This window comes from Mobula birostris, chromosome 1, assembly GCF_030028105.1.
Source record: "Mobula birostris isolate sMobBir1 chromosome 1, sMobBir1.hap1, whole genome shotgun sequence".
Lineage (NCBI taxonomy): Eukaryota > Metazoa > Chordata > Chondrichthyes > Myliobatiformes > Myliobatidae > Mobula > Mobula birostris.
Window position 1 is genome coordinate 69,700,222 of NC_092370.1, and position 18,481 is coordinate 69,718,702.

Below are 18,481 nucleotides of genomic sequence, written 5' to 3' on the forward strand. Positions count from 1 at the left end.
TGTGGAGGATGCAAAGAATATCATGGATGAAACAAACATATAATGAGGATGTCATGAAAAGAGCAAGCACAAAAAGAGAGATAATGTATGAGACTATGAAAAGGCAACGTAACTTCATTGGACATGTGATTAGGAAAGAGGAGTTAGAATGCATGGTAAGTATGGGAAAGATTGAAGGGAAGAAAGCAAAAGGAAGGCAAAGACAAATGATGATGGAGACAGCAGCCAGAGAACTGAAAATGAATAACCAATGAATTGATCCACTTGACCCGAAACAGGAGTGTGTGAGCCATGGCAGTCAAAGATCAAAATGGGCATGGCACCTGATGATGATGATGATGGTGATGATATTTCTGGGGTGTGCTTTGAAACATGCTGATGGAATTATACAATTTTCTTAAAAGTCCCAATTGTATGAAAAGAAAAACCTCATTCAATTTGTTCAAAATAAATCAGAAGCAGCAATAAATTTATAAATGGAGATACAGCTTCTATCCTAGTCTATACACATTTGTTCATAATGGGACATTTAGGGGACTGTACGCACTACTGGTTATCCATTATAAAAAAAAGTTCAGTGTAAACATTACATTACCATATAAAGGAAAGAGTGGCAATAAGGCATGATATAGGAACTTCAGCAGCAAAAACCAGAAGGAAATATATGGGAGTATTATTCCTCCCTTGTCAGGACAAAATTTCTCACACTTCCAAATATGTGATTTGCCCAAATATCATTATTTTTCCACTCCATTTCTGAAACATAACCATACCAAAAATATTAGAACAACAATGAGATAAATTTAAACTTTGTTGAATTTTCACTGCTCAGGAAGAAAGCAAGAATAACACAAGAAATACCCTACCTGAAGACTGAATATTAAATATCCACTAACATTTTGTTCAGCAATGACATCTTCCATTGTGCGCAAGGTTGTTCCTAAATAAGAATTCAATAGCTGAGTGGGGAGCAGTCCAACTGAAGATGCAACAAGGTAATTTGGAAGAGACAAATTGGTAATCTGTAGGATCATAAAACTAAATATTAGTTAAGAATATCAGAAATTATGTCATCAGTTACATCAAGATTTGTAAAAACATTGAAATAAGAGCCAGAGTAACCTATATGGACTTTTAGATAATGGTTGATCATATTTTGACTTCAATTCCATTTCCTTGCACATTCCCCATAGACTTTACTATATTAAAAAAAATCTCAGCCTCAAATATATTCAACGACTCAGTCTCCATACATTCTGGGTTAGAGAATTCCAAATATTCCCAACCTTTAGGAAAAGTTCCTCATCTCCTTGAGCACTCCAGCCATTTGGTTGGCACAGGTTTTCAGTGCCCTACAAGGATCTTAAATGTGACGCCACAGTCCCCCATTTCTGGATTACTCAGCTAGGGGTCATGGCCTCTGAGCATCCAGATCGTCAAGCACCCCCATAAACAATCCCTTCACCTCAAGGATCAATCTTGAGAATCTTCTGCGAATTGCCTTCAAAATCACAAACTGCTGGTCATTTGTCAATATGTATAAAAATAAACAGAAGTCGAATTCAGGAAATATTCCGAATCAACATAGTTTTTCAGGGAGACTTCACTCTATAACTTTAATTATCTAAAATGTTGACAAACCTCTATATATGTTTGGTGGAGAGTACATTGACTAGTTACATCACAGCCCAGTGTGGAAGCACCAATGCCGTTGAACAGAAATGCCTGTAATAAGTAGTGGATATGGCCCATACTATCACAGGTAAAGCCCTCCCCACCATTGAGCACATCTACACTAAGCACTGTTGCAGGAAAGCAGCATCTATCATCAGGGACCACCATCATCCAGGCCATGCTCTCTTCTCTCTGTGCAGTCAAGGTGGTGGGACAGGAGTCTTGGGACCTGCACCAGCAGGTTCAGGAACAGTCATTATCCCTCAACCACCAGGCTCTTGAAACAAAAGGGATAACTTCACTCGTTCCATCACTGAACTGTTCCCACAACCTATGGCCTTTCAAGAATTCTTCATCTCCTGTTCGATACTTATTTATTACCATTCTTATTATTTAATTTTCCTTTCTTTTTGTATTTGCACCGTCTTTTGCCCATCCCATTGGGTGCAGTCTTTCACTGATTTAATTGTGTTTGTTGTATTTACTATCAATGTCTGCAAGAAAATGAATCTCAAGGTTGTATATGGTAACGTGTGTACTTAGATAATACATTTACATTGAACTACAATTAAATCAACACCAAGTGTCAATCCAGCAAAGCGCTCTTAATCAAACAAAACATTCCACAACCAAAGCAATCCAAACAGCGTAAATGTCAGAACTTTAAAACAAAACTCACAAGAGGCAGTTGCACAACTTCTTGGAAAACAGACCCTCTGGATTAAGAATAATCCCAGGTTGGATTGCTAGAATATTAGCAATGCAAGAAATATTTAAGCTACACATCACATTTGGGATGGGGTCAATAACAGAAATTAAGCATTCTACTGTCAAATGTTTTTTCAGCAATTTCCATCAAATTACATATAATCCAGCACCAAAATCAGATGACCCATTTCTAATTATAACCAGCTACCAGAATACACACATTAAATACCACATGCCTATTCATTTTGAGTAATAGGAAAGAACAGCATGCAATTCATGTAACCATGAATATGTATCATGAAATATTCCATTTTTGCAACTGATTGGAACACAGCAACTTTTGAAAATAATTTTAGGCTCAATGAATAACACTACTATAGAGCGGGCAGTGGAGTGAGTGGCAGCAGAGTGTAGAGCTTTGGCTCAAAGGGCTTAGGCGGTAATGGGAAGATGCGAGAGCAAGGCACCAACTCTTTTTTCTCCCCCCTTGGCGAATCAGCCCGGACATACGGAGGAACAGCAGGGCTCGCACAATTAATGGTACGAGCTAACCGTTTAAAAAGTTCGTCTGTTTGGCGAGGTAAGTGGGTGATTAGACTTACTTTTCCTTGCTTCATTCCTGTAGAATTAGGTAGCATATCTGCAGGGTTAGTGGTTCAGGGTGTCAGATGTAGGAATCCTGGGAGACCTCCAGCATCCCTGATGGCCACATCTGCGCCAGGTGCACTGAGATGCAGCTCCTCAGAGACCGTGTTAGGGATCTGAAGCTGCAGCTTGATGACCTACTGCTTATTAGGGAAAGTGAAGAGGTGATAAACAGGAGCTACAGGGAGGTAGTCATCCCTAGGCTACAGGGGTCAGAAAACTGGGTGACTGTCAGGAGAGGGAAGGAAAATGCCTGGATAGTGGAGAGCACGTCTGTGGCTGCCCCCCTCAGCAACAAGTATATCGTTTTGGATGCTGTTGAGGGGGATGACCTGACAGGGGACAGCCATGGTGACCGGTTCTCTGGCACTGAGCCTGGCGCTGTTGTGCAGGAGGGAAGAAGGGAGAAGAGGAATGTGGTAGTCATAGGGGATTCCATATTCAGGGGAACAGACAGGAGATTCTGTGAGCCTGATAGAGATACCCGCATGGTGAGTTGCCTCCCAGGTGCCAGGGTACGAGATGTCTCGGATCAGGTCCAGAATATTCTGAAGGGAGAGGGTGAGCAGCCAGCTGTCTTGATACACGTTGGTACCAATGACATAGATAGGAAAAGGGAGGAGGTCCTGACGAGAGATTTCCGGGAGTTAGGAAGGAAGCTGAGAAGCAGGACCTCCAGGGTAGTAATCTTGGGATTGCTGCCTGTGCCAAGTGCTAGCAAGGGCAAGAATAGTCGGATCAGGCAAATGAATGCATGGCTGAGAGACTGGTGCAAGGGGCAGGGTTTCAGATTCTTGGATCATTGGGATCTCTTCTGGGGGAAGTATGACCTGTTCAAAAAGGATGAGTTACACCTGAACCCAAAGGGGACCAATATTCTGGCGGGAAGGTTTAATAGAGCTGTTAGGGAGGGTTTAAACTAATTTGGCAGGGGGATGGGAATCAGAATGATAGAGCAGAGGAGGGGAAGAGACAGAAATAAATCTAAGATAGTGAGCAGTAAAAATGTCAGAAAGGACAGGCAGGTGTTGGGTTAAGATTGGGATGAGTGGCAGTGCAATCAAAGCAAAAAAGGTACCAAATACTGGACTTAAGATGTTATACTTAAAATGCACGCAGCATAAGGAATAAGTGGATGATCTTGTCGTACAGCTACAGATTGGCAGGTATGATATTGTGGCCATCACTGAGATGTGGCTAAAGGATGCATGTCTCTGGGAGCTGAAAGTCCAAGGATACACAGTGTATCGGAAGGATAGGAAGGTAGACAGAGGGGGTGGCACTGCTTTATTGGTAAGAAATGATATTAAATCATTAGAAAGAGGTGACATAGGATCAGAAGGTGCAGAATCTTTGTGGGTTGAGCTAAGAAATTGCAGGGGTAAAAGGACCCTGATGGCAGTTATATACAGACCTCCTAACAGCTGCAGTGATGTGGACTACAAATTACAACAGGAAATAGAAAGGGCTTGTCAGAAGGGCAGTGTTATGATAATTGTGGGGGATTTTAACATGCGAGTGGATTGGGAAAATCAGGTCGGCACTGGATCTCAAGAGAGAATTTGCAGTGATCATAACATAATTGAGTTCACTGTGAAATTTGAGAAAGAGAAGCCGAAATCTGATGTGTCGGTATTTCAGTGGAGTAAAGGAAATTACAGTGGCATGAGAGAGGAACTGGCCAAAGTTGACTGGAAAGGGACACTGGCGGGAAGGACGGCAGAGCAGCAGTGGCTGGAGTTTATGCGAGAAGTGAGGAAGGTGCAAGACACATATTCCGAAAAAGAAGAAATTTTCAAATGGAAAAAGGATGCAACCGTGATTGATAAGAGAAGTCAAAGCCAAAGTTAAAGCAAAGGAGAGGGCATACAAGGAAGCAAAAATTAGTGGGAAAGACAGAGGATTGGGAAGTTTTTAAAAGCTTACAAAAGGAAACTAAGAAGGTCATTAAGAGGGAAAAGATTAACTATGAAAGGAAGCTAGCAAATAATATCAAAGAGGATACTAAAAGCTTTTTCAGGTATATAAAGAGTAAAAGACAGGTGACAGTAGATATAGGATCGATAGAAAATGATGCTGGAGAAATTGTAATGGGAGATAAGATGATGACGGAGGAACTGAACGAGTATTTTGCATCAGTCTTCACTGAGGAAGGCATTAGCAGCATACTGGACACTCAAGGGTATCAGGGAAGAGAAGTGTGCGCAGTCACAATTACGACAGAGGAAGTACTCAGGAAGCTGAATAGTCGAAGGGTACATAAATCTCCCGGACCAGATGGAATGCACCCCCCTGTTCTGAAGGAAGTAGCTGTGGAGATTGCGAAGGCATTAGCAATGATCTTTCAAAAGTCAATAGATTCTGGCATGGTTCCAGAGGACTGGAAGATTGCAAATGTCACTCCGCTATTTAAGAAGAAGGCAAGGGAGCAAAAAGGAAATTATAGACCTGTTAGCTTGACATCAGTGGTTGGGAAGTTGTTGGAGTCAATTGTCATGGATGAGGTTACAGAGTACCTGGAGGCATATGACAAGATAGGCAGAACTCAGCATGGTTTCCTTAAAGGAAAATCCTGCCTGACACACCTATTGCAATTTTTTGAGGAAATTACAAGTAGGCTAGACAAGGGAGTTGTAGTGGATGTTGTATATTTGGATTTTCAGAAGGCCTTTGACAAGGTGCCACATATGAGACTGCTAAAGAAGATAAGAGCCCATGGAATTACGGGAAAGTTACATACGTGGATAGAGCATTGGCTGATTGGCAGGAAACGGACAGTGGGAATAAAGGGATCCCATTCTTGTTGGCTGCCGGTTACCAGTGGTGTTCCACAGGGGTCTGTGTTGGGGCCGCTTCTTTTTATGTTGTACATCAACGATTTGGATTATGGAATAGATGGCTTTGTGGCTAAGTTTGCTGATGATACGAAGATAGGTGGAGGGGCCGGTATTGCTGAGGAAACAGAGAGTCTGCAGAGAGACTTGGATAGATTGGGAGAACGGGCAGAGAAGTGGCAAATGAAATACAATGTTGGAAAGTGTATGGTTATGCACTTTGGCAGAAGAAATAAACAGGCAGACTATTATTTAAATGGGGAGAGAATTCAAAGTTCTGAGATGCAGTGGGATTTGGGAGTCCTTGTGCAGGATATCCTCAAGGTTAACCTCCAGGTTGAGTCGCTGGTGAAGAAGGCGAATGCAATGTTGGCATTAATTTCTAGAGGAATAGAGTATAGGAGCAGGGATGTGATGTTGAGGATCTATAAGGCACTGGTAAGACCTTACTTACAGAGTACTCTGTGCAGTTTTGGGCTCCTTATTTAAGAAAGGATGTGCTGACGTTGGAGAGGGTTCAGAGAAGATTCACTAGAATGATTCCGGGAATGAGAGGGTTAACATATGAGGAACGTTTGTCTGCTCTTGGACTGTATTCCTTGGAGCTTAGAAGAATGGGGGGGACCTCATAGAAACATTTCAAATGTTGAAAGGAATGGACAGAGTAGATGTGGCAAAGTTGTTTCCCATGGTGGGGGAGTCTAGTACGATAAGGCATGACTTAAGGATTGAAGGGCGCCCATTCGGAACAGAGATGTGAAGAAATGTTTTTTTTAGCCAGAAGGTGGTGAATCTGTGGAATTTGTTGCTACGGGCGGCAATGAAGGTCAAGTCATTGGGTATATTTAAGGCAGAGATTGAAAGGTATCTGAGTAGCCAGGGATCAAAGGTTATGGTGAGAAGGTGGGGGAGTGGGACTAAATGGGAGAATGGATCAGCTCATGATAAAATAGTGGAGCAGACTCGATGGGCCGAATGGCCGACTTCTGCTTCTTTGTCTTATGGTCTTTCTTGAATGATAAACAGTATTTATGCTTCCAGACCTGTACGTACAGTAGAATATTCCATTGAAGAAGTGTTCCAACCAGGCAGCTATTAGTCACTTTAAAGCCCAGTCTAAGTGACATTTTATAAAGCATTTGGTGCATCTTCAACATGCACACAAAAATACAGCTAGTGGTAGGCAATTAAATGCTGCTCAGCCTGCAAACCCACATTTCACATTGTGTTGCTATTCTATCATTTTCATTTCAGACTAGCTGTTATACCAGGGTTATTATGCTGGTAGTCATAATGTTTGCATTTATGTCCATGCCATCAAGTTTCATAAGACTCCTTGTAAAAGGAAATAAAATCCAATATATGTTAAATCGAGGATTGCTGGGCGCTGCAGCTCAAAGAGCTGGTTAGGTTTATTCTGCACTGTATCTCAAAAAATAAACAAAAGACCATTGGACAGAGGCAAATTAGGCCATACAGCCCATCATGCTATTTCATCATGGCTGATTTATTATCCCTCTCAACCCCATTCTCCTGCTCTCTCCTTATAACCCTTGACATCCTGATTAATCAAAAACTTATCAACCTCTGCCTACAATATACCAAATGATTCATCCTAAGTAGCTGTCTGTGATTCACCTCGCTCTGGCTACAGAAATACCTCATGTCTATTTTAAATAGCTGTTCCTCTATTCTGAGGCTGTGCCCTCTGGTCCTAGACTCCTCCACGATAGGGAACAACCTTTCCAAATCCACTCTCTCTAGGCCTTTCAATATTCGATAGGTATCAATGAGTTCCCCACCCCCTTTCTTCTAAACTCCAGCGAGTACAGGCCCAGAGCCACCAAATGCTCCTTGTACTTTAACCCTTTCATTCCCGGGATCATCCTCATGAACCACCTCTGGACCCTCTGCAATGCCAGCACATTGTTTCTTAGACAAGAGGCCAAAAACTGCTTATAATATTCCAACTGCAGTCTGACCACTGCCTTATGAAGTCTCAAGCATTACATCTTTGCTTTTATATTCCAGTCTTCTTGAACTGAATGCTGAACATTGCATTTGCTTTCCTTATTACTGACTCAACCTGCATGAAAACTCCCAAGCCTCTTTGCACCTCTGATTTTTTGAATTGTCTCTCCATTTACAAAATAGTCTATGCCTTTATTCCTAGCAAACTGCATGACTTGACACTTCCCTATATTATATTCCATCAGACACTTCTTTGCTTATTTTCCCAATCTGTTGGCCACAAAGCTATCACTCAAATCATTAACATACGGTATAATGTGAAAGGAAGTGGTCCCAACACCAAACCTTGTGGAACGCCACTAGTCACCGCCAGCTAACTAGAAAAGGCCCCCATATTCCCACTCTTTGCCTCCTGCCAGTCAGCCAATAATCTATCCATACTAGTATCCTTCCTGCAATACCATGAGCTTTTATCTTGTTAAGCAGCTTCATGTGCGGCACCTTGCCAAAGACCTTCTGAAAATTCAAGTAAACAGCATCCACTGACTCTTTGTCTAATTTGCATGTTACTTCCTCAAAGAATAACAACAGAAATGTTAGGCAAATATGCCCTTAAACCATGCTGACTTTGGCCTGTTTGATCATGCGCCTTCAAGTACCTCAAAACCTCAACCTTACTAATGGACTCCAACATCTTCCCAACCACTGAGGTCAGGCAACTGGCTTGTAAATTCCATTCTTCCACCTCCATCCCTTCTTAAAGAGTGGAGTGACATTCGAAATTTGCCAGGGGAATTGCCTTTAAGCGCATTAAACAGGTGAAGCGCAAGTTCAGCAGCCCACAAAATGAAACAGTGCCAAAATTCATAAGTTCATAAGATATAGGCGCAGAAGTAGGCCATTTTGGCCCATCGAGTCTGCTCTGCCATTCAATCATGGGCTGATCCAATTCTTCCAGTCATCCCCACTTCCCTACTTTCACCCCATATCCTTTGATGCCCTGGCAAATCAAGAACCTATCTACCTCTGCCTTAAATGCACCCAATGACTTGACCTCCACAGCCGCTCGTGGCAACAAATTCCACAGATTTACCAGCCTCTGACTAAAGCAATTTCACCGCATCTCGGTTCTAAAAGGACTTGCTTCAATCCTGAGGTCGTGCCCTCTTGTTCTCGAATCCCCTACCATGGGAAATAACTTTGCCATATCTAATCTGTTCAGGCTTCTTAACATTTGGAATGTTTCTATGAGCCCCCCTCATTCTCCTGAACTCCAGGGAATACAGCCCAAAAGCTGCCAGACGTTCTTCATATGGTAACCCTTTCATTCCTGCAATCATTCTTGTGAATCTTTGAACCCTCTCCAACATCAGTATATCCTTTCTAAAATAAGGAGCCCAAAACTGTACACCATACTCCAAGTGTGGTCTCACAAGTGCCTTATAGAGCCTCAACATCACATCCTTGCTCTTATATTCTATACCTCTAGAAATGAATGCCAACACTGCATTCGCCTTCTTCACAACCAACTCAACCTGGTGGTTAACCTTTAGGGTATCTTGCACAAGGACTCCCAAGTTCCTTTGCATCTCTGCATTTTGAATTCTCTCTCCATCTAAATAATAGTCTGCCCATTTATTTCTTCCACCAAAGGTCATGACCATACACTTTCCAACATTGTACTTTATTTGCCACTTCTTTGCCCATTCCCCTAAACTATCTAAGTCTCTCTGCAGGCTCTCTGTTTCCTCAATACTACCCGTTTCTCCACCTATCTTCATATCATCAGCAAATGTAGCCACAAATCCATTAATACCATAGTCCAAATCATTGACATACATCATAAAAAGCAGCAGTCCCAACACCAACCCTTGTAGAACTCCACTGGTGACCAGCAGCCAGCCGGAATAGGATCCCTTTATTCCCATTCTGTTTTCTGCCGACCAGCCAAAGCTCCACCCACATTAGTACCTTCCCTGTAATTCCATAGGCTCTTCTCTTGTTAAGCAGCCTCATGTACGGCACCTTGTCAAAGGCCTTTTGAAAATCCAAGTACATCATGTCAACCGCATCTCCTTTGTCTACCCTGCTTGTAATTTCCTCAAAGAATTGCAGAAGGTTTGTCAGGAAGGATTTTCCTTTCAGGAAACCATACTGGCTTTGGCCTATCTTAACATGCGCCTCCAGGTACTCCATAATATCATCCCTAACAATCGATTCCAACAACTTCCCAACCACTATAGTTTCCTTTCTGCTGCCTCCCACCCTTCTTAAATAGCGGAGTAACATTTGCAATTTTCCAGTCATCTGGTACAATGTCAGAATCTATCCTGTCCTGATGAAGGGTTCCGGCCCGAAACGTCAACTGATCGTTTCCACGGATGCTGCCTGACCTGCTGAGTTCCTCCAGCGTGTTGTGAGTGTTGCTTTGATCCCAGCATCTGCAGATTATATTATGTCAGAATCTATCGATTCTTGAAAGATCATCGTTAATACCTCCGCAATCTATCCAGCTACTTCTTTCAGAACCTGAGGGTGCATTCCATCAGTTCCAAGAGATTTATCCACCCGCAGACCATTATGCTTCCTGAGCACCTTCTCAGCCGTAATCTCCACTGCACAAACTTCGCTTCTGTGACACTCTTGAATGTCCGGTATACTGCAGATGTCTTCCACTATGAAGACTGATGCAAAATACGCATTCAGTTCCTCTGCCATCTCTGCATCTCCCATTACAATATCTCCAGCATCATTTTCTATTGGTCCTATATCTACCCTCAACTCTCTTTTATCCTTTATATACTTAAAAAAGCTTTTTGTATCTTCTTTTATATTAGTCGCCAGCTTCCTTTCATAATTCATCTTTTCCTTCCTAATGACCTTCTTAGTTTCCTTCTGCAAGGTTTTAAAAGCTCTCCAATCTTCTAACTTCCCACTGACTCTGGCTTCCTTGTATGCCCTTTCTTCTGCTCTTACTTTAGCTTTGACTTGTCAGCCACGGTAGCGTCCTTCTTCCATTTGAAAATTTCTTCTTATTCGGAATATGTCTTGCACTTCCCTTATTTTTCACAGAAACTCCAGTCATTGCTGGTCTGCTGTCCTTCCTGCAAATGTCCCTTTCCAGTCAACTTCAGCCAGTTCCTCTCTCATGCCATTGTAATTTCCTTTATTCCAGTGAAATACTGACACATTGGATTTTATTTTTTTCCTTCTCAAATTTCATAGTGAACTCAATCATATTGTGATCACTGTTCCCTAAGGGTTCCTTAAGCTTAAGCACGCTTACCACTTCCGGATCATTGCACAACAACCAATCCAGCACAGCCGATCTCCTGGTGGGCTCAACAACAAGCTGTTCTAAAAAGCCATCCCTTAGACATTCTACAAATTCTCTCTCGAGGTCCAGTACTGGCCTGGTTTTCCCAATCCACTTTCATGTTAAAATCCCCAGCGACTATCATGACATTGCCTTTCTGACACGGCTTTTCTACCTTCTGCTGTAATTTGTAATCCACATCTTGGCTGCTGTTTGGAGGCCTGTATACAACTGCCATTAGGGTCCTTTTACACTTGTCCTTTCTTAACTCAATCCATAGAGACTCTACACCTTCCAATCCTTTGTCCTCTCTTTCCAATGATTTAATATTGTTTCTTATACACAGAGGTGCACCACCCCCTCTGTCTACCAACCTCTCTTTCCAATATACCATACATCCTTGGACGTTCAGCTTCCAATAGCAGCCATCCTTTAGCTAAGTTTCAGAGATGGCCACAACATCATATTTGCCAATCTGTAGCTGAATTTCAAGATGGCCCATTTTATTCCTTATGCTGCGTGCATTGAAATCTAACACTCTCACCATGTAATCTACACTCTCACCTTGTAATCGCCACAAGGATGGCAGCCAGCATGCCTAAAAATTCCTGTAGTTTTTTTACTAGTGTGGAGTAGTGGGAAATTCACAAAAGCAGTTACCTTTGACAGGAGGCGTTTTGCAACTTCTGTGGAGATGTGATAGCTGAGAAAGTCGATGGTTGACAACCTAAAATGGCATTAGAAAGTCTGTGCCACAGTTTTCAGCCCAAACGGCATGCACAGGAACTCAAAGAGACCAAATGGGGTTATCACAGCTGTTCTGGGAATGTCCTCCAAGTACACAAGCACCTAATGGTAGCCTCTAAAAAACTGATTTTGGAAAATATTGAGCTTGACTAAATGCGCTGAAAAGTCTTGAAGGACAAGGTAACGATTGGGGTTGGTAGCCTCGTTAAGGGATTGGTAATCGCTACAAGGGTGGCATCCACCACTGGACTTGGGAACCATAAGGAGTGGCAAAGCCCAAGGGGTTATTCGACTTGAGTACAATGCCAAGACTTTCCATGTTGACAAACTCAGTCAGAGGTTGCCAGCTTTTCTGGGTCCATTCTATGCATGCCAGCATGTACTGGTGGGCCAGTTGTGGAAGTGTGGTGCTCGACCCCATGCTTTGTGACTGTGGTGGACAATGTGGGCTTGGTGAGGTTTGGGAATTTGCCCAGCAGTCGAGTAAACTCACATAGGGTGGTGAATGCACTTGACAGTCGTTCTGGGGAAACAGGATAATGACCAAAGTCCTTGACATCGACAAGCTGGCAGTTCTTAAGATCAACCAACTGTCCTTTGGTCACCCATCAAGTCCCGCAAGTCTGGATCTTGCTGCCGTTGGCTATCTCCAGTGATGTTTCATCACTCTTTCTCTTCTCCTCAATAGGTGATGCTTGCAGCACACTAACTTGAACACCCACGTCACACAAGAAGCGTTGCCTTGTAAGGGTGTCCGCAATGAACAGTACATTACCCTGGCAGCTGAAACCAATGGTGTTCACAGACCTCTGATGTGCTGGCACTGTTGAAGCTACAAGGGTGTCAGTGCTTCCTAGCATTCCCACCAAAGCGAGCATGGTAAAAACATAGACCCGGTGTAGTCTGTGTCGCAGCTGCAGACATACAGAATTTGGGGGCCTTGTTGACCGGGCTTATTGAGGTAGAGAAAGGATGAGGAATGATGCATCACTGCTGAGTGTAGACTATCAGCCATTTTAGCAAGCTCCCTATATTCCATCACGGGTGCATTAGCAAGGGCTATTCGAACTAGATCAGGCATTTGCTGCATGAAGAATTCCTCAGGAATAAAACAAGGATTTATTCCCAGGATTTCCCAGGAGAGACAGTACATGGTCCATTAGCTCCAAAGGCTTACCATCGCCAAAGTCGGGCAACTGTTTGGTGCACTCAGACTCTGACAGTCCAAAAGTCTGTAAAAGCTGAGTTTCCAGCTATCGGTATTTATTGTGTTCAGGCGGGTGTTCTAGTAGACTCACCGCTCCTGCAGCCATGGAGCTGCTGAGTGACGCTACCACATAAAAATATTTAGTATTGTTGGCGGAGAGTTCTCGAACCACGAATTGAGCCTTGGCATATACAAGCCAAGCGACAGCATTTTGCTCCCAAAACTGCAGTTTCAAAGCGACTGTATTGGCCGACATGTTCAATAACTCAGGAATCGTCCTACAGCATTGGGGTCACCAGTGTAGGTTTTCATACATAAAACAGCAGAGGCATTTTATGTTTCAGAAAAAGCATAGAAACTCATTTTCTGAGCCCCAAAAACTAAACACAAAACACACTAAAACCCTTTATGTAATTATGCCATGTCAGACCAGCCTCTTAAAGTGAAATCCCAACTACATATCGGCGGTTGTGAATTATGTACATGTCCACAAATTAAGTTACCCTACACCATTCCAGAACCTAGTGATTCTTGAAAGATCATTACTAATGGTTCCTAAATCTCTTCAATGCACAAAAAACAAATTGTGCAAATGGCAAAAACAAGCCAAAAACACAATCTAAAACATCAAACCATGGAGTCAATGACATTCTGGGAATGTTCAGTTCAGTTCATTTTAGCTCTGTGTCCTTCATTGACTACAGCCTGCAGAGCCAGTCTGCCATAGCAATTAGACAAAAGAGTAACAAGAAACACAACACAGCATGAATTACAGAGTCCAATCCACAAACCACATCAACTTTAAACTTTGCCCAAGGCTCCAGCACCATCCTCCAGCAGATATGAGCAAGAAAGAAAGACCAATTAAACTCATGCACCTTGCAATCTTATGTCACCTCCATCGAAGGATTTTGCATGGAACATATAATTACTCCATGCAAGAGAATGAACATATACTTTAGCTAAAGTTACAAATAAAGAAACACACCAAAAATAAATATCGATACAAAAATTATATTTAACATAGTTATGCTGGTAGGTACCCAAGCACAATGTATAAATTTACGTAATTTCACTCTATGTGCATCAGAATACACATTTCTCCCTTTTGAATTCAATGTAAAAATATAGATTATTTTTATCTCTAACTTTGGAACAACCAACAAAGAGATGACCATGGGAAAAGCACTGAGCTTAGAGATCAAGGAAAATTATATTTACTGATTGTCCTTGTTCTTTTTCACAGTGAAACAAAAGTGAACAGGGAACTAAGTTGCTTGAATTGAAAAGGTAGTTCAGATGAGATTAAATGGTATACAAGGAGTGTTTGATGACTCTGGATCTGTGTTCGCTGGAGTTCAGAAGAATGAGGAGGGTCTCACTTGAAGCTACTGAAAATTAAAGACCTTAGATAGAGTGGATGTGGGGAGAATGTTTTCAAAAGTGGGAGAGTCTAGGACCAGAGGGCATAGCCTCAGAATAAAAGGAGGTCCCTTTCAAACAGAGAGGAGGGAGAATTTCTTTCACCAGAGGGTAGTGAATTTGTGAAATTAATTGCCAAAGACGATGTGAAAGCCACGTTGAGGGGGGAAATGAATGAGCCTTGATCAAATGGTGGTGCAGAGTCAATGAGTGAGTGATTTTGCTCCTATGTCTTATGGTCTGATGAAGACATCTGCCCCAATAAGATTAACAGCCAGTATTGAAGCCCCAGTTACATATGGTAGTAATTCCTGAACTGATAGTCTTCTGCCTTTACACAGTAGTGGTGGATTCATAACTGGAACTCTATCTTTTCGTTCAAGATTGTTTGATGGTACACCAGGTGATAATAGAGATTTTAACATATTTGAGAAAATGTACAGCCTCACCAATGTGCTATATTGTCAAATAAATTATATTGTACAGGTTGTTCAATAAGATTGAAAGGAAGATTTCAGTTCATGGGCTGTACTGTATTATTTTTTGGTGCAAGGTTTACTATTTCATACATTTATTGATAATTCACAAAGTATTGAGTAACATTTAGGAAAACTGCTTGCATCAGATTCTGATGTAACAATGTGGTCCAAAAGTCATTCTTGTTAAATCTTTTTCTCAATTTGAGTAAATTCAAAGCAAACTCACTTACAGATGCATATTGGTTTTCAAGTGTAATTATTTAACATATTCTCAAAAAAAAATTATGCTTTCAACCTCCTGAAATTACTGGTAGTGTTTGATGAAAATCTCCAGCTAGCACTAAAATAACACTTCCTTTAATTTATCATCTAAAATCTTGCAATGTGGGATCCAGTGCTTCAATGGTTGTTTTGTGAGCCAGTAGAGATTCATCCTAACCAACACATTTAGAATCTTTTAGAATACTTTTCTTTTACAATTTCCTGACCAATGTAGCATACATAGGATAAATTTAAAGAGAGTGTTAAAGTTAAATGTACAGTTGTCCCCTGGCCGCAAATGCTAAAGCACGCCTAAGACAATCATGTTGTGTATTGGAACTTGGGCCAAAAGAAAATTAATAAGGACAATTTTTTTTTAAAACCACTCCACCAAAAGCATCCAAAAAAGTGACTCTTCGCTCATTGTAAACAGCCTTCACAGTACTGCCCGAGGCAGTTCTCACTAAACTTGGTTCTTTCTCTTGGATATATTGGTCTTACTGGTCAGGCAGCATCAATGGAAGAAAATAAATAATATGGACAGGATTCCTGATAGAGGGTCTTGGCCCAAAACACTGACTGTTTACTTCCCTCCATAGAGGCTACCCGACTGGCTGAGTTGCTCCAGCATTTTGTGTCTGTTGCTTCAATCCACCCAAACGGAAAAGCAATAAGATCTTGACTCCTGCAACAGCATATGCATCAAGCAATCTGGTAAATCCGCTTTTGTTTTTGCAATGTACACACTCTTCCCATTTACCTCTCAGCACATCGTCTGTCAAACATACCCTCTTGTGCATGTACGGAGAAGAATGGACTTAGGAAATAAATTCTCAGGTGCTGACACCCCATATTAGAAGATATGGGAAGATTAACTATTTTAAGAATATTTACGCTTTCAAGGTTAATTTTGCTTAAGGATAGACTTGCACCTCAGTGTCAGAAGGCTATAGGTGTGCATCTAATACCAGACAAAAATACGAAGAAACGCAAAAGGATGTGCATTCATGCTGTTCAATTGAAGCAGTGGGTCTGCATTTTAATTACCTAGCACTTTACCAAACAAACCCCATGCAACCTTTCCTGGCTATATGTGGCAAAATGCCGGTTGACTGACTTCCAGTTATGCCTTCACATGGTCTCTAGACAGTTGCAAGTTGGAACTACTAAGACAATGGTCCAGCTGAGCCTTTCACTGTATCAAGTCCAGAAATTGCTTAATAGACGGCAGGATAGGGTGTTTGTTGCCATAGTGCATTGGCAAGATGGTGGATTTAGTATGATGTCTCCAAATATAATTGTTTCATTATGGAAAAGCCTTTATGGTCACTGCAGGGATGAAATGCTTTTTATCTTCAATTATGTGATGTCTGGAATTAATAAAGTGAAAGACTCAGTTGGAATGTAGAAACTGCCAAAAAAGAAAAGACAAAACTTCATATGTAATGATGCAAGTGCCTTTCACAACAATGTTGTTATATGTCAGTTTTATATCTGATAAAAAAACTTTAGAATACTTTCAGTTCAGGGATTGGGATCTTTTATTTGAGCACTACTTTCATGTACTAAGTCCGTTGACAGGAATTTTAGTTACTGACTGACCAGAAGGTCTACCCAGCTGTGGGACATTACCGGGCCTTTTCAATGCAACCTTAAATTCAGATTGCAAGCTGAAGAGTCTATGTTTATAAAAAAAAGTAGTTTTCTTACACAAGATTAAACCAAGGTCAAAATTACATCATCCATTTTCTCCAGGGACTCCAGTTTGACACTCTGCAGAATTTCTGAAGAGCAAAATCAACAAATCTCAGAGCTTTCCCAGCCAAAGCAGCTGAAAACCGATGACACAAGATCAATTGGACAAACTGGGTAAAAACACATGTATTTAAAGAATAAATAACCATGGAAGGGAAAAATAATTGGGGGGGGGGTGCTAGTGTCAATAAATTATGATGGCATAATTCTTTATATTATAAAGGAGTAAGGTTTCAAGTTCAACTATTGATAACCCCATGGCCAGATTCAATCAACCTTACAAATTAGGGCTAATTACTTTGTCTGATTACTGTCACAAGTTGTACACAGATTTACAGTTAGTGCTAATTACATGGGAGTTGAAGTTGAAACCTCGTCCTCGGGTTGGAGGACGGTAACCTTGTTGTTACATTATTTTGGTTGGAGTCAAGGCTTTATGCTTTGGCTCTTGGTAGAACTCATGCAGAACAGATCAAAGAGTAGAGGCCAGACTAAGAGTGGTTCACTGATTCTCCAAATACAAGGGTACAGCTCAGGGTCAACAACACTGACTGGTCAAACAAAACTGTTACAGAAACAACAATGAAGAATCCTTTTACATCTGAAGGAGACAGCATCCTTGAACCTCTACCCAGAACTTACATGACTGACAGTAGTGGAAACTGAGCTACTTCCACAATGAAGGCCTGAACACTGCCAGAGATGGAGAACCTTCATTGCTACCCTAAACACCAGCATTATAATGAGCAGATGTGGGTGTGGTGAAGTTGAAAGATTGTTAGAACACAAAAGCTATAACTGTGCATGCTACTTTATAACAGTCTGCAGCATTTCCTATATACAATACTATATCATAATTATTTGCAGTTTTATTACTGTTTTTTCTTGAATTAGCTGTAGCTCTATAGATTATTGGGCTAGTCATTGTGGTAAACCATGTATATATGTTGTAACTCGGTTACCTGTCTGGACACACCCCTCTGCTGACTGCCCCTGTGGCTCCTCCCACAGAGTCCTGTATAAAAGTGTTCGCCTTGCCCCTCCCCCTCAGTCCGGGGGCAGACACTCACTGTGGAGGTCGTATTGTACAGCGAATAAAAGCCTTTCAGTATTTTACCAAAGCTCAGTCTTTTGGAGTAATTGAAGGTGCTTCAGTCATGTTATTTAGTTGTAATCTACATTTTACAAAGAATTACCACTGCATTGGATCTTGATTAGCTTTACCATGCTGGTGGGCTCAGGGCTGAACAAGGATAACAAAAGGTATGATGATCATTACCCACATTCCATATTCCATAATTTGCTTAGCAATCCAAAGTAAAAATGTCTAAAGTCATTTCATTGTCACAGACATCCTTCGGGTATATTTAAAGTGAAGGTTTATAGGTTCTTAATTAATAAAGGTGTCATAGGAAGTCATTCTTGTCTGTGGCCATCAAACTTTACAACTCCTCCCTTGGAG

At 41.5% G+C, this 18,481-nt stretch overlaps 1 protein-coding gene across 1 annotated transcript in view; it reads right to left on the reverse strand.

Annotated features, from left to right (window-relative positions):
• tmem64 (transmembrane protein 64) overlaps window positions 1-18,481 on the reverse strand; it is a 70,631-nt gene that overhangs the window by 16,120 nt on the left and 36,030 nt on the right. Inside the window, exon 2 of the mRNA XM_072256802.1 lies at window positions 867-1,022. Within this exon, the coding sequence (XP_072112903.1) occupies window positions 867-1,022 (156 nt within the window). The remainder of the gene's footprint in view (window positions 1-866; window positions 1,023-18,481) is intronic.